At 42.3% G+C, this 17,166-nt stretch overlaps 2 protein-coding genes across 4 annotated transcripts in view; both read left to right on the top strand.

Annotated features, from left to right (window-relative positions):
• itpr1b (inositol 1,4,5-trisphosphate receptor, type 1b) overlaps positions 1-6,431 on the top strand; it is a 178,920-nt gene extending 172,489 nt beyond the window's left edge. Inside the window, exon 19 of the mRNA XM_059649970.1 lies at positions 5,611-6,431. Within this exon, the coding sequence (XP_059505953.1) occupies positions 5,611-5,697 (87 nt within the window). The 3' untranslated portion in view covers positions 5,698-6,431. The remainder of the gene's footprint in view (positions 1-5,610) is intronic.
• Positions 6,432-9,982: 3,551 nt separating this feature from the next.
• bhlhe40 (basic helix-loop-helix family, member e40) lies at positions 9,983-16,870 on the top strand. 3 transcript variants are annotated; one of them, XM_048547260.2, is made up of 6 exons: positions 9,983-10,225; positions 10,522-10,625; positions 13,029-13,095; positions 13,248-13,355; positions 14,183-14,306; positions 14,939-16,870. In XM_048547260.2, exons 3-6 carry the CDS (start codon positions 13,030-13,032, stop codon positions 15,778-15,780), a joined length of 1,140 nt encoding a protein of 379 aa, XP_048403217.1. In that variant the 5' UTR covers positions 9,983-10,225; positions 10,522-10,625; position 13,029; the 3' UTR covers positions 15,781-16,870. The 3 variants fall into 3 exon arrangements, with proteins under 3 accessions (XP_048403217.1, XP_059505954.1, XP_048403216.1); XM_059649971.1 differs by lacking the exon at positions 9,983-10,225 and having other exon boundaries at positions 10,506-10,625; XM_048547259.2 differs by lacking the exons at positions 9,983-10,225; positions 10,522-10,625 and adding an exon at positions 12,196-12,899.
• Positions 16,871-17,166: the final 296 nt, after the last annotated feature.

The raw sequence follows: 17,166 nt of genomic DNA, 5'->3' as shown, positions 1-17,166 counted from the left end.
GCGAACAGACAAAGTTGTATTATGCACAGAATGTAAAGAAAAATATTGGCAGTTCTATGGACTACAGCTTTAAGGAATCCAACTTGGCAGGGGTTTGCGTCAGTTCAGATCATACTGCCAAATATTCCTCTTCAGAATTTCAACGGATTGTCCTGAAATTTCAAAACAAGTTAGTGTGGTTTTTCAGGCAGTCCATTCTGGCTGGATGTATTTAGCTACATGTTAAAGGGAATAGATTTCCACTTGAGGTAGCAGGTTCATTTTCACACTGATTTCAAAATAACTCTCTGTTGAAAATTTTTCCACAAGCACTTGGGTTCTACACTTCTACCTTGGCATTTCAGAGAAGTCAAAAGATGCTTGAAATTCAGTGCTGGTGTACAGATTGGCACAGTCATGTTCTTTCAAACTTTTCATAACTTCTTTGGTCTGTGGAAATTGCCAACATTGAAAGCCTTCCTCAGTCAGAGCCATTGGCTCAATGACAATTCCTCAAACTGAGGCAACCTCAAAGGTAAGGTTATCTTCTCAATTGTTCATCACAAACATCTTTTGAGACCCCGCAGAGATCTAATTCTAGCGTCCACAGTGTATATTAGCGAGATTGCTCAATCCAGTTAGTTCAGGAAGGATCTTTAACATAGTCTATACAAGATACTGTCTGATTCCAGCAAACTTTGCAAAATTCACAGGATCCTCATAAATACTCACGTTTCTCTGTCCCAGATGTTTATTTCTAAATTTTAAGTTTCCCATCTTCTTCAGACAGGATTTGTTCAGCTAATCTTCATTATTCTAGCAGTCCACTTACTCATAAGATTGGTAGAGGTACAGGCTATTTTGATTTGCCCTTCCTTTATTGGGTGAGGAAGCTTTAGTTCCTAGACCTGTTCTGACCTGTAGGATGGATAGATTGTGAGCCCTGGAGTAACATTGAGAGAGTTAAGATGAGAAAGAATGAGGTCCACGTGTTTCACATTGGTTTATAACCCATTTTGTTTCTGTGTGAAAAATACCAAAAGCAATGAAACCAGAATGAGTTAAAGCTTGCGCATTATGTCACTTTTGTTGCTTATTAGTACAACCTGCTGGATTGATTATGCTTTACTGGCTATGAAAAGGTAAAGTAGCTGAAAATTGGCCTTGTGTAATTCTACTGAGTACAGCCCTATAATGTTAACCTTTATATTTAACTACTTACTTGCTTCTTGGTCTCATTGACCACACTTGAGTTGCCAAAAGTGTGATAAAATTTTCTCCCCCCACCCCCCCAAACCATTTAAAAAGGCATAAGTGTCCACACAAGATGCATAACATGTGATGTGCATTTTATACTACAGTGGGACTGTTCTGACCACAGTCAAACAACACACATTTTCACTACAAACTACAGGCGTTGAAACTCCAGTTGCCTTTCAGAAAATCTTCCTTCTGTTTCTTTGGATATGTTGCATCAACTTGGTGTTGTATAATTCTTCCTTGGACCCTCATTTACCTTCCGTACTCACTGTTTAAATCACTAAGTTGACTTTTGATTGGTCCACCTGCAGTTTTACAACCTTGTGATATCACCAATGGGGAAGATCAATTCAAGGCAACCTATTAGCATCTGGCTTTGTGAAGGATACCTGGTGACAGCAACAACATGATAACTCATCTTTATAGTGAAATATGAGCACAGTAAAACATGTCAAAAGCACTTAACAAGGGTGTTATCCAATTTGAAATTCACTTCATGACATATTACGGCAAGGATTTTAAGATGTTTTAAAAGAGAAGCCAATAGCAGAAAGATTTGGCTAAATTTTGCATCTTCGCACCAGACCATTCCTTTCTAACAGATGGGGCTGAATTTGACTAATCCGGGGTGGTGTTGGTGGTGCTCGAGGAAAGAGTTGACAAAACAGCAGGGCTTCACATGTGGATGCTGCTGAGCTGTCAGTCAGGAAGTTCCCCAACCCCCATTCCCAACCCCACTTCATTGGTAAACTGACTTGTGGATTAGCTACACACTGCAAAGGAGCAGGTAGCCTATGGAGGGCTCCAATCAGAGGCTAGTAAGCAGGACCACTGTCATCTTGCTGATGGTGGCAATGACCCCTGTGCTGCTAGCCTTTCAGTTTCTTGGAGCAGCCTTGTGATGGGGCAGTGGCAGTAGAAGATAGTGGAGTCAGATTCTCTCGAAAGGGGACATGGATACGGGAGGATCTTTCAGGGGAGCCTGCAGTTTTGATCATTCGGATTTATGCCACTTCTTGCTAAGGCAGTGCTATGGGTTGAGGACTGTCTGCTGTCTTGATGGGCCAGGAGCATGCCCGAGCTTGAAGGCAGCAAATTGAGAAGCCACTTTTGAACCAGCCCTACTGTTGGCATCCTTTGGGCTCTGAACCCCAATCGCCCTGACAATGGGAGCCTGAACTGGCAGTAAAATCCTACCTGAGGATACTGTTTTGCACTAACTAGCATTTGATCCTCCTGTATCGATCTCTGTGCTTTACTTCCGAAGGTTCATGTGCTGGAGGTTTTTTGAATGGTGACTCGAATAATCGATGTATCACGTTTGACGTTCTTGTCTGAGATTGCACCCATTCTTTTGGATCAGGAGGTTGTAATGCTAAGGTTTTTTTAATTATCAGCAACCAGAAATTCTTTAAAAGGAAACATTGCTTTGTTGATATTTAGAGTCAGGCGTTGCATGCCTGACCGAGTCAAGGGCGTTCATCATTATAGATGGTTTGTTTCCTTTGATAACAAGCATGGGTAATTGGGTTGTAAAAATTCCAACTTAAATCATTGTGTCTAGAAAAATCACTCTATTTCCCCCTTAATACACCCAACACCCTATTGTAAGTCAGGGCTGTTTACTAATGCCTAAATTGGCGTTTGCTGATCAACTGAATCCGATCCTTCAAGTGGCACAAATGAGCATCAGGAACACCTATAGAGCCCAAGACAATGATGCTGCCTGAAAATTAGAGGGGGAAGCTTGTATTCACAAGTAAATGAACTAATTCATATTTAGATACTACTTTGCGTGATTCCAAGATATGGCAAAGTGCTTTATAGTCAATGAACTACTTTTGAAGTGTGGTCACTGTTGTAATATACGAAGCACAGTGGACAGTTTTGTGTACAAAGTTCCCACAAAGATCAATGAGATGAAGATCAGAACATCGATCTTAATTTTGTCACTTGAGAGACACATATGAGCCAAGATATTGATGCTATTGTCACCAAAGCCTCTGTCCTCTAAGTCCAGTCCAGTTTCACCAAATGACTGAACTAATTTAGTTATGAGATTGTAAAAGGTTTTTGGCTGATTTTTTACAAACCTTTCAATCTAAGTTATGTTCTCTGTCTCCAGCAGCACAGTTTATATTTGGGACGGGTTCTGGTTGGTGGGGAATCTCCTGTGAAATGGCATGGGAAGCAATATGACATCACTCTCCCATTATGTGGCTACAATTTAAATGTTTCCATCTCAGAACACAAGTGGACCATTCTGCTTCTATCTCTTCAGCCGTTTATTTAGATCATGGTCGATCTACACCTCAGCTTCTATTTACCTGCTTTTACTCCGTATCCTTTGAGACCAATGCTCAAACAAAAAAAAAGTTTGTACAGGAGGGGAAACTGTTTCTGCTCTCCATAATGTATATAAGTTGCTCCCAGATTTGCTTTGAAAGATCGAGCTGTAATTTTATTTTTCCATCATATTTGATTCCCCCATCAAAGGAAATAGAACATAGAACATAGAACATTACAGCACAGTACAGACCCTTCGGCCCTCTATGTTGTGCCGACCTGTCATACCGATCTCAAGCCCATCTAAACTACACTATTCCATGTACGTCCATATGCTTATCCAATGATGACTTAAATGTGCCTAAAGTTGGTGAATCTACAACCGTTGCAGGCAAAGCATTCCATACCCTTACTACTCTCTGAGTAAAGAAACTACCTCTGACATCTGTCCTATATCTTTCACCCCTCAATTTGAAGCTATGCCCCCTCGTGCTCGCCGTCACCATCCTAGGAAAAAGGCTCTCCCTATCCACCCTATCTAACCCTCTGATTATTTTATACGTTTCAATTGAGTCACCTCTCAACCTTCTTCTCTCTAATGAAAACAGCCTCAAGTCCCTCGGCCTTTCCTCGTAAGACCTTCCCTCCGTACCAGGCACCATCCTAGTAAATCTCCTCTGCACCCTTTCCAAAGCTTCCACATCCTTCTTATAATGCAGTGACCAGAACCGTACACAATAATCCTAGTGCGGCCGCACCAGAGTTTTGTACAGCTGCAGCATAACCTCTTGGTTCCGGAACTCGATCCCTCTATTAATAAAAGCTAAAACACTGTATGCCTTCTTAACAGCCCTGTCAACCTGGGTGGCAACTTTCAAGGATCTGTGTACATGGACAGAGATCTCTCTACTCACCTACACTCCTAAGAATCTTACCATTAGCCCAGTACTTCCCTTCTGGTTACTCCTACCAAAATGCATCATCTCACACTTGTCTGCATTAAACTCCATTTGCCACCTCTCAGCCCAGCTCTGCAGCTTATCTATGTCTCTCTGCAACCTACAGCATCCTTCGTCACTATCCACAACTCCACCGACCTTAGTGTCGCCTGCAAATTTACTAACCCATCCTTCTGTGCCCTCATCCAGGTCATTTATAAAAATGACAAACAGCAGTGGACCCAACACCGACCCTCGCGGTACACCAACATATCTACGCTATCAAACATTTTGGATGCTGGGACTTTGCCAGGAAATGCATGTTGAGTACAATTAGAACAGGAACTAGCTTTGGCTTTTTTTTTCACTCTCTCACAAAATTTGGGCGTCACTAGCAATGTTGTTGCCATTGCCTTGAGGACTTGCTAATTTCAGAGTGCTGGTAAAAGTTGACCATATGCTGATGTTTTGAGTTGCATGTAGACAGTAAAGTGTTTGGAGGTGAGGGGTTGAATGACCTGTTCCCGCTCCAGCTTCTTATGCAAAGAAGACCGCATCTCGAGCCCTGGCTTCACAAAGGGATCAGTGGCTCCCCTCTTTAACTTGCTGCTAATTTGGACACGGAGCATGAACTATTTAAAGAATGAGGAAGAGTGTCCTGATGAGCAGACACTCATTGAGGGGTAAAGTGGACAGCTGCATTTGCTGTACTCTCGGAGCTCAATTTATACCAACCTATAATAATACGTCTCTCAATCTCGCAAAAACGTAAACTGTTTGTTGCTAATGCATTATAATTAAGCAGCTGTTAGCAGTGCTGTTTTCTCTGTAGATTATAATAATTTGCCTTGCTAGATGTACAATTATAACCTGCAATAATAACATTTGCCTGTTTATTCACACTACTAATGTGTAATGTGGATCACACGAGAACTAATAGAAACCTCTCCCGAAAAGTAATCCGTTTGAGCTGGCCAGATACAAATGATGTCAGGAGGTTGGATGAGCATTCCATTATCAGATGATCTGCCAAAGTAAACCATCTGACTCAAATCCTCCAAGCTAATTTAATGTGCTGCATTTCTGAGAACATAAATTTCTCAAGAAGCAACGCTTTAATGGAACGTCTGGTGTGCTTTGTTTTTAGATGACGGAACAAAGGAAGCAAAAGCAACGAATCGGTCTTCTTGGCCACCCTCCACACATGAACATTAACCCCCAGCAACCGGCCTAATGAGTAGATGGCATGTTGAATCGAAATAGATGGGCTCAGGATCTTTCACCCAACTACTGAAACAGTATAAGTCATCAAATGTTTACTTGTGTGCACCATAGGAGTAAATGACACTTCTTTATAGTTGAGGTTTCTTGCTACTTATACCTAGCTCCCTAAGGAACTATGTTCTGTCTCATTCGTTGACATGTTCTGCTTCCATTTCTGCCAAAGAAGGAATCCCAATTGTTCTTCAAAGGTCTCCATTTGGAAGCAGCAGAGTTGTATAATTAAAAAAAAGCACATTTGAAGAGCCGACTGTCAAGATAATGGGTAGGGCAGAGGTTTTTGTATGTACAGAAAAATAGTTGTGTAACCAGTATTTAATGTCCTATTTTTGTAAGTTGACTGTGCAATATGACATAATGAATATGCAAATACTCTATATAACTTTGCATTTGTAGATGAGCACTGAAATGTACTATCTGTGAAGAGCCACATTGTCTTTTGCTAAATGAATACCCACCTGTTTATTTTCTTTGAAGCTGAGAGATGATGAATGGTAAATTTTGTATATTTGCTGCCTTAGATTAGTTTTGTATAAGTACCTCAGTTTACAGATGGCAGACAAGTCAGTGACCAAGAGAGTAGTGTTAATGACAGAAAATATACACAAAGCACTAATATTATACAAGTCAAGCGTGGTATTGACAGTTGTAAGATGCATAAGAAAAGCTATTTAATAAATATCTAAAGCTGCAATGGTGTGACTAATTTGAGTCTTTTGTGTCTATTTCAATATTTATTTCCTATTGATGTTTAGAACTTTAATCCTGGTGGAATGCTGTGATGGCAATCTGTTAAAAATGAAAATGGTTCCAGATTAGTTTAAGCAGTTGACACATACACTTTTCTTTTATAATTGAAGCAAGTTACCTGGTCCAAATGGCACACTTCATAAGTTGCTGAAGAAAATTATATTAACTAAATTTATTTTAACGTCAAGACTTTGCATCACGTTAGAAGTTAGAGTTACCACCGACTAACTATTGCTGGAAGCGAAATGAGTGGACTTTAGTTGAAAGTAAAATTTGAATGCCCCCACCTGTCCTCCCAGTGGACAAAGTGATAGGCAAACATTGTCACTGGAATGCAGTACTGGGAATGTTTGCCCCAGCAAACATTTGCTATCTACAGGAGGATTTCAGGGCAGAAGGTGGCCATTTGGCCCATCGTGTCTGCACTGACTGAGTGCTCAAATATAAGAAAAGGCGAGGACAGAATGGGAAGGAAGAGAAGGATTGTTTTTCTGATTTGTTGGGTAGTCATTTCCCCCTTTTCATATTTAAATCCCCTGAACTGATCCTTGTATAACTGAAACATGTTTAGTGTCAATAAAATCAGGTAAGGTGCTAGGCTGTTGCACTGATTATAAGTTTCAGTAGTTAATATTTAGACATCTAAGAAGCGGGCAAGAACACTGAAATGACTTTGTCAACTGTTTGTTTGCAAATAAAATTGTAAAGTCATTATAGAGGAATTGAAACAAATATAAATGTTTTGGATTCTTTCCCAACCCCTTCCCCTGAATGACTGGCTACAGTCTCTGAAGAACATTTCATCAAGGGTGATAGCAGGGATTCCCAATAGTTTGAGAAAGGAGTACAGGCTAGTATTGAGAGACTGCTGGTACTCTTCATGGTCATCAGTCTGTTTTTTGCACTGAAGAGCTAAATACTGCGGATGTTAATGTAAACATTTTTGAAGCACTTTTGCCTGAAATCAGGATGTCCCATAGTACTTACATGCAAATAAGTGTGCTTTTGAAGTTCAGCCTCTTTGCACAGGGTAAATCCTTCAACTAGCAATGTGTCAATGGGGGGATAAGCTGTGCTGTGGTTGAGGAATAAACATTAACCAGGACCGGGGAGAACTCTGCCATTTACGTCTACCTAAGAGGGCAGATTGATTTAATGTTACATCAAAAAAAAACAATCAGTACATGATACAACAGCACTCTCTTGGTGTTGTAATGGAGCATGAGTGTCCATTTTGTGCACAAATGCCCGGATTCTTCTGACCTATCACTGAGATGCATAAAGTCTGAAACAATAACGAAAAATGTTGTTGCCTCACCTGTCAGCCTGGTTTGAGAGAAACAACTCTATTGACCTCTCACTTATAGCTCCTCATCACGTGAAGAGGTGCACCCACGCACTATCTCACTAGAATAACTAACCAGTTTCCTGAGGCACAGCGGAGGTCTCAACACCATTTGGAAGTGCAACCAGGCAAGGAGCCAGCAACTTAAGTATAGGAATGGGGGAGGGAGGAATGCTGTAAATTAGTGAGAATTTCACTGTTGTGAATATCATTAAGTGAGAAGTGATTTTTGTGTTAATTTGTTTGATATTTGGGTATCCATGGCAAGAATGGGATTTATTATCGATCTTTCAAAATGTGATTTTAACCTTCGTCTGCATAAAAGTTCCATGATGTGGAGGGGGGAGGAGATGTAGTTTTACTTTCAGATTTTGAGCCATATTAATGAAGGAACAGAGTTACGATTCCAAGTCATAATGGGATTCTTAGAGCTGGTAATGTTCCAAGGTCTTTGTCCTTCTTGGTGGAAGCTTCAGTTTGGGAGGTGCTGGTAAAATAAATGCCACTTTAGGGATGATTACTCAATCAGAGATGGCAAGAACTGTAGATGCTGGAGTCAGAAACAACGCAGTGTGGAGCTGGAGGAACACAGTAGTCCCAGGCCAGGCAGCATCAGAGGAGCAGGAAAGTTGACGTTTCGGGTCGGGTTGTTTCTGAAGAAGGGTCCCGAGCCGAAACGTCAACTTTCCTGCTCCTCTGATACTGCCTGGCCTGGGCCTGCTGTGGTCCTCCAGCTCCATACTGTGTAGTCTCTACTTTAGGGATTTACTTCAATCCAGATTTGCTGGGTGGACTGAATAGATAAGGTGGGCTACGTTGTACTGAATTGGCTTTAAGCTTCTTGAGTGGTGTTGGTGCTGTCCACTACCTTGGGTAGAAAAGTTTTGGGGAGTAACTTGTCCCAGACTTCCCAACTGTTTATGTGGCTTTGTGGCTTAGCGTTTATGTATATTTCAAGCATATCCCATAGGTTGTATAGTAACTCAAGTTGGCATGCAGTGATGACTGCAAACGCCTAATTGAAAGTCTCTCCACTTAGAACAAAAGGTAGATTTACAGGGTGGGAGCCATGTGGTGTGCTGTTTATCAAAGGATGTCGGTTTTTTTTAAAGAAAGGATTTATATATATGTATATATGAGTTAATAAGTAACAGCAATTATTGATGTATTAGCCTGCACCTGCCTTGGGGATTGGAAATGGGACTCTCTCAGGTGGTGATAGTATGCTTTGAACTGAGAGGCTAGGCAGGTCCACAGTGGTCTCGGACGTTCCGCGTCCTGCTTATATGCAGTCCCCGACCGCCCTGTCAGAAACAGGGACACTTCCAAACTCTCCGTTTCAAGCTCTTGTTCAATAGAAAAGGAGCCTGCTACTTCTTGCAATGTTCCGGGAGCCGTTAGGTGCATTGCAATAAAAGCCCACTGGGGCTTGCTCTATTGCTTTGGGAAATGGGGTACAGCGTGGTCGATCTGCAAACTTACCCCTACAAACGTACGCAAACCAAATTCCCGTTTGTTTTTTTTTAAAAAGTTCAGCATGGAACGGTGTAGATGTTTTTAATAAACCTGCTGGGACGCATTGGGACAAGGACCGGGGCTTGAACCCAGATTTTCTGGCTCAGAGACAGGGACACGACCGCTGCACCACAAGAGGAAAAGCTAATCTAGATGGAGCCAACTCACCCCAAGTCTGGCTGTTGAAGAGTCCCTGGGGACAATGAGGAAAGTGGTACCTCTTGATACGTTTGTGATCACGTTTGGGCTGAACATTGAGACCATGTGGGGGCAAGTGGGGGGTGGCAGGAAAACTGTGATTCGGAAATCTGGCAGAGGCTGTGAAGGGCAACGAGCAAGCCAGAAAAATCAAGAGCGTGGCGTGGCCCATCGAGCTTGGGAATGAATAGTTTTTCTTCACTGTGGCTACTAACACGTTTACAGTTGCTGGAAATCCCCGAGACAAGTCTTGTCCATTGAGTTCAACGCGCACACACAAAAAAATACCCGTGACTGCAGATCAAGTTTAAGCTTGTGCAAAGAGAAACGGGTTGGTAAAATAGGTTTTAGGGACGAGTGCACTTTTTTTGAAAATAAAGGCACAAGGTGAAACAGGGGAGGGGAAGATGTGGATTAAGCAATACGATGTAACATAACCCCGCTGTGTCCAAGTCAACATACAAAAGATAGCACACACACACACGAGACGGTTGCACCGCGTGGATTTTTTGGCGTTGTTTCTTTTCTCTGCGCACTTTTTTTTAACGTAGAAGTTTTTTTCTAATTTTCGCAACGAAATGCATTGCCCGTGGTGGGAAGCAGATTCCGGAATAATTTGGCTGCACCGAAGACGAGAAAAGATCAAGATGAGCGGGGGTTAACTTTTGGACAGGTTGAATGGCTTATTTGTTTCACATCTACAGTTGGGGTGCAGCTCCTGATGCTGAGCTACCCAGACATCCCTTGGCTAACCCTAAACCACCTCCCCCCCCCCCCCCCCCCCCATTTCCCCTGCAGTCTTGAAGAAATGAAGCTTGATCGCCGTGAACATGTTTACAAGCGACCACCAGTGTAAAATATGCTAATTTCATTAAAAAGTGTGTGCTTAGAACGGCGATTATATACGCCTGTCCATAATATATTTAACATATTTAAAGGGAGTTGACGTTTTTGTTTGTTTAAAAAAAGGCTATTTGACTGGGGGAGGCAGCACGTCATTTGAAGAAACTTTCAGGAACCCGTCCAATCAGAGCTGATGATGGCTGGTTCGCGTCCAACTCGGAGGAGGTCAGGTTAGGAACGCGAAGAGCTACCGCCCGAAATTGTGGAGGCCGGAAAAGTTGGCTGCTGATACGGTGTATGGAAGGGTGGGTGGGTGGGTCATGGGTCGTCTGTCTGGGTCAGCCGCCTTTTCCCTTTCTCACCTTCCGAGTCAGGGGACGTGCGGTCTTCACGTGTATTCAACTGTGGATGACCCCCGCCGCTATGGGAATCTTAGAGAGAGTTGAGCCGAAAGGGGCTGAACCTCTACTGTAATCCTTCGATAACACTGGCCCTTTATTTAGAGGGTGGGGGGGGGTGTGTGTGAACATGATCTCGTATTCCTTCCAACCGGAGCCTTCTCTTGGATGTTTAAAACAAAGCAGAATTCTCAAAAACATCTTTCGAGAATTTCTCCCGAAGCGATCCTGCCTAAAAGGATATCCTATGCCCACTGTTAATGTGGGAGACCGGGCTCATCGGAGACGCGTTCTTTTAAATATGTAAATAAAGTGTAACGCGGGGCGAACTAACAACGGAAACAGAAAGGGCACAACCCCGAGTCGTCTACCCACCTTCCCCCCCGCCACCCCATTCATTGCTCGATATTGTTTTAAGGGTCTGATCGGGGAGGCTGAGGAATTTGTTATTGGTGGATGTCCCTGTCCCCAGCGTGGTTCAATCCGTCTGCTGTCACGTTCCCCTCCCCATGGTCAGACTGTGAAAAGCAGGCTCTGTCTGTGTGGTCTTCGCTAGCGTTTTGCCAAAGGGACCTCACGTTACCCCGCACGGTGTCTTTAAGGCGGAGCCAAATATCAGCGTTCAAGGTGCGGAGAGCTAACAGCCTTAGAAAGAGAGAACACACACATAGATGTTAATCTGCACTCACTATCATAATTAGTCTGAAGTAATGGGGGGGGGGTGTTAACTTCAATTAAAGAGGGGCATTCAGATTATTTTTTCAGCCAGGAGCGAATGAGCTCTGAATTTCCAATAAAAAGTGATGTATATTAACCATCACACATCCACCCTCCCCTCCCTCGCTATGGATATGCAACGAACAGCCACCGCCAACAAACCGTACTGTCTCTGTTGCAGTTGCATTTTACTCCGGACTGACAGTGGCTTCACGTTGAGGACGGATCGCTCACGTTTCCCGCGGGCGCTGAAGTTGTCAGATCGATCGGTCTGCGGCCAAGGCGTTTTTTTTTGCCTGGGAATCTGCAAACAGTGGTCAAGCCCAGGACACTGTGCAATGATAGCAGTGCATGGTCCGGTGGGACATCTCTCGCTTATCTGTTGCACCCCAAACCCCCAAACCTCAGCTTCTAACTGGATGTGGCCGACTTGAAAGTCTGAGACAATATTTATCACCGCAGACGCGATATAGATAGAAAGGGGCAATCTGCATGTCGGATTTCCCGTCTGACTCGGTGCTCATTGATGGTTGCAATTTTTAATAAAAAAACAGGCACAACGCAACCGTTTCACCCATTTTTAGCCCATCAGCCTTGCTAAATGTCATGAGCTATGTTTTAGCCGGGGGGGGGGGGGGTTGGAAATGAATTACAGTCTTGCTTCACTTCACATGTTCTACTGGGAAGCGTGACCTGAAAAACATATAGGGTGACTTTACGACAATACCCATCAAGCTGCACGACTCGCTGAACTGACCAACGCGACCAACGCAGAGAAAACAGAAACCCACATGCTGGAATTGTCAGTGATCGGTTGATAATCAATCACTTCCAGGCATCACATTGTGGGGGGCCCTGTGAGGTGAAGGAGAAATGTTGATACATGCATTTTAAAACACAGGCACGCAATATTCCAGTCACGGACTGACGAGTTGTCCTACTTGTTTATTTTAAAATAACACAGCGTTAAATGTAATGTCCTTTCCCCCAACCCGGCTTGTTTTGGAGAAACAGATTAGAGGGATGTGAGCGGCCTCCTGTACACGTGAGTCTCATGTGACTTGAGCTTTTTTTTACTGTAAGAGGAAAGACGTGCCTGGAGTCACACGGTTGAACACGTAGCCCTGAACACCCACACGTTTCATTAAAGGCAGGCTAGTGTGGTGCAGTAAACTCCGGCTGATCACAGTCAGCAGGATACACTGAACGAGAGAGAGAGAGCTGGGCAGACAGACAGACAAGCCAGACAGATAGGGAAAAGGAAAGCCCCAGCCAGCCAGCAATCACTATACAAAGCAGCGAAATTACTGAAATGGACAGGATCACCGCTGGCCAGCCACCTCCTTGCCTGCCGAAAATCCCAATTTTTGAAAATAACGAGATGCAAGGGTATGCCTCTGAATTTTAATTTGTGTTTTAATTTTGCTTCATCGTGAACCGAATTTGCTCTTTAATTCTGAAAAGAGAAAATTCACTTGCCTGAGTTTCATTTTTTTTCTGCCTCTTTCCCCCCTCCAGAATGGAATTCTCTCACATGTTTGTTTATAAAGCCAAGAGGGGATTAAAGAGAGGTGACGACAGCAAGGTACAGTGTCCCTTTATCTTCTGTATATAGGCAGTGGTAGACTTGGGTTTATATCTGGATGGCGTTTTTAATTGCGGCATTGCAAATCGACCCTTGTTAAGTTACGCGCACTCATGGCAATTACTAACCCTCTTTTATTTTTAAAATCTCAGGAAACGTATAAATTACCACACCGGCTGATCGAAAAGAAAAGACGGGATAGGATTAATGAATGCATAGCCCAGTTAAAGGACATGCTGCCTGAACATCTCAAACTGACGGTGAGAGAAGCAAATTCAATGTGCTTTGACATAACTGGTTCACAGCATTAAAGACGCCGTTTGTCCTATCGATTCAATTGCTGAACTGGGGGGTCGGGGTGGGGGGGGGGGGAGGTGTGTAGATTATTTATGTAAACCTGCAATATCTCTTTCTGTTTTGCTTTCGAGTAAAATCGAAGATCCAAACGCGTTTAACGAAGGGGAAAGTTCAAAATTTGCTTTGAATAAAAATCAAAGGAAATTAGAATCTTAAATAGATTAAATGGATTGTTTTGGTAGCGGGTGAGGGGTTGGTGCAGAGAATATGAATTTTTTTTGCATAATGTACACGCTTGGGATTTCCTAGTTAGTTTCTGCAGTGCTGCTCCTCAGGAGCACCTGCAAAGTGATTCCAGTAAAATGGTTGCAGGAAATATTTATAATATGCTGTTCAGCCAGATCCCACTGATATAGAACATTTAACAATTAAAATCAACGTGAGTCTAGATTTTTATTGATTGGATATTAATTGTCTAGTTATTGGCATTTTTACGGTTGGTTACAATTCAGTTAGGTATTGTAATTTTTATGGTTAATTATTACATAGTAGTTGTATCAATGGTTTTCTTAATGGTTATTTTTGCAGTGAGTTACAAGGTTTCTTAATAGTTGCCCATGCCTTTTGATTTATGTATTTCAGTAACTGAGAATGTGAGATGCAAGTTGATCTTGTGTGGAACAAACAGGCTTGTCCTCAGCCTGCTTGTGAGGGTGTTTTTGTAGAATGCCACGTCATTTACCCTGTAAGTGATGTGCTCTTGTTAATAATGCACGCATCTTGATTTCAGACTTTGGGACATTTGGAGAAGGCTGTGGTACTTGAGCTTACCTTGAAACACGTGAAGGCATTGACTGGCCTCATTGAACAGCAGCAGCAGAAAATATTAGCCCTGCAAAATGGTCTGCAAATCGGTAAGTTCCGTATTCACCCTCTGAACATACCAGAAACTATTCGTTATTAGTTCCTCTAAAAATTAAATGAAAGATAAGATGTTTGAGTTAGTTTATGCTTTAGATAGGTTTTATTTTAGTGTTATGAAAAATTGTCTGATGACATTAATATATTTGCGACACCAACTTCTCGCCTCCTCTCGGTTCTGAATCTTTAATTTTAAACCTTGCAACTTGTTGTCATAGTGACAGGGTTGGTACAGTCCAAAATGGTGGTAGGAATGCTGCTGAATTTATTTCTCTTCTCGACAGTTCAGACATTGAGTGTTCCCAAACATGCTATTTTAAAGGTTTTGAGCTGCTTAAGAAATCTGCTTCTATTAATAAAGCACGATGGGAACTTTAAGTTGCACTGTATCAGAAACCAGACTGGCTGCCAATTGTAAACTCTGGTGAGCAAGCTAAAAATGGAAGCCACTGCATTCACCAAATTGAATTCTAGATAGACCTGAGGTGCAGGCACTGAGAGATGATTGAAACTGAAAAATTCTGCAAAGATCCTGAAGTGCAATTAGAGTGTGGCCTTTTTTTATTTCTAAGGGAAGGATTTTATGTAGGTCACCTGGTTTAACGCAGATTTCTTTGCTTCTCAGGTGAACAAACAGCCAAGGCGACTGAGTCAAGCCATGAGATGTTTCAGTCTGGCTTCCAGATGTGTGCCAAAGAGGTGCTGCAATTCCTGGCAAAGCATGAAAACCTGAGAGAGTTGAAGCCTGCGCACCTGATCAATCACCTTCAGAAGATGGGGGCAGACATCCATTCTGGGGGATGCATTAATGGGATAGGGCAGACCTCGACACGGTTCCCAGAAGGAGACTTCAGGTCCAAGCCCTTGAGTGAGGCTGAAGGTCCTGGCAAAAACTGTGTGCCTGTAATCCAGAGGACTTGTCCAGCCAGTGGTGAGCAGAGCGGCAGTGATACCGACACCGACAGCGGGTACGGTGGCGAGCCCGACAAAAGTGACTCCAAGCACGACCTGGAGAGCCCCAGGGGAGAGAACAAGCTGAAACACCCTTTGGCAGAAAGATTTATCTCCATTAAACAAGAATATGAGGAGCCCCCAGTCAAGAAAGCTCGAATGGAGCTGTCTGAGGAAGACACCCAGATCGCTAATGGAGACCTGGCTGTGGGCAGCTTCCTAGGGCATCACGCACCTCCTCTGTGTGTGCCTTTCTATCTGCTGCCTCCATCTGCAGCTGCTGCATACATGCCCATGCTGGAGAAATGTTGGTACCCAACCTCAATGCCAGTCTTGTATCCTGGGTTACCGACATCAGCTGCACTGACTGGCCTGATGAGCCCGGATAAACTCTCCCCTCTCTTGATCCCTCATCGGGGAACTTCACCGGTCTGTGGATCTCCCACAATGGACACATCTGCTCTGATCCAAGCCCTGAAACAAGTCCCACCCTTGAGTGTAGAAACCAAAGACTGATTTATTTTCCTAAGAGGATCTTTGATCTTGCGAGTTTACATGAAAACAAAATCTCAATTTAAAACTAGTTTGGAAATGGCATAATCCCAGGATTGCTAGTGTTTACAGTTAGAATTGATGCTATTTTCCAACAGTTGTACCCTAAGCTAGTGTAAACAGTTTGAAATGGCTGTCGAGACCATAATCATTCACAGTTGTAGGAAAGGGCAGCAGATTGCTTCAGATGTGAAGCCTTTTGCGTAAAATGGCTTAAAGTGCAATGGATTTTTTTTTAAAGAGCATTTTATCTTAACCATTCTTATTTTCCAGCTAAAAAATCTCCAAAGTTTTCATATAGTTTCAGAAGTGTAAATGCACTGTCTGTGAAATGAATGTAAATGGTGAAATTATAGATGCTGCTTAAGCTTTCTGCTGTAATAATAGCCAAGGAACTGATTTGTGCCCTTCCTATAGCACTGATATGCTGCTAAAAGACCCCACCCAGTCTAAAAGCACCAAATATTAAATGTAACTGCTTCTGTATATACCTGTGTTTTTGCAGGATTGATAAGTCAGTAGTAACTATTCTGACAGGCTCTTAAAGAGGATGTTGAGAGGTAATGGTGACCATGCGTATGAGCGAGCGATGTATGAAATGCTACTTTAAATTTGTCAGCATGTTGCTTTGAGGAAAATGAGAATTTGCTGTAAATTTTTGTGTTAAGTGAGAATGTTGAACAGGTCAAAGTTTAGAGAATGCCAAAGTCACTACTGGATAGCCTCTTTAACGCACAATGCTTCAACAACTTGTGATTTAAAAATGATGAATTTTCTTTTTGCCATTTGTAAAAGATGTTGCCTTTCGGGTTCTGACATCTGGTAAAGGTCTGCTGGTTAACCCTTCTATTTGTGTAAATACTGGAATGCAGAAAATATGAGAAGGTTGAATGTAATGTTTTGAAAAAAAAGATGAAGATTAGTTTTGTATAGGGAGAGGTAAACAGACTATTTTTGGAAACTTACAGCAGATGGACTATTGTACATATTTTGTTTATACATAAATGTTACTATTCGTTTAAAAAATGATTAATAAAATATTTTTCCTGTGGAATTGTGTATGTACAATTAAGAAGTTGTGAGAGCTTATATTTGCTCAATTAATCAAATAGCTAGTAAAAAAAATTACAGCAAACCTGTTTACCCATTTAGCCATATTAGTTAATATATTCTGAACCAGTACATCATTATGGAAACAGACAAAAACTAATGTACTTAAGAAATAGCTGAAAAATCTTTAAAACATCTGAAGCCACATACTGTAACATTACATAATCATGTACTGTGAAAAGCCAGCTGACATAATGCAGTTCAATTTGAGTACATTGTGATATTTAAAAATGAAAAAAC

The sequence above is a fragment of the Stegostoma tigrinum genome, chromosome 11 (genome assembly GCF_030684315.1).
Source record: "Stegostoma tigrinum isolate sSteTig4 chromosome 11, sSteTig4.hap1, whole genome shotgun sequence".
NCBI classification, from domain to species: domain Eukaryota; kingdom Metazoa; phylum Chordata; class Chondrichthyes; order Orectolobiformes; family Stegostomatidae; genus Stegostoma; species Stegostoma tigrinum.
The sequence above is the reverse complement of the archived record's forward strand: the minus strand, read 5'-3'. Positions and strand labels throughout refer to the sequence as shown.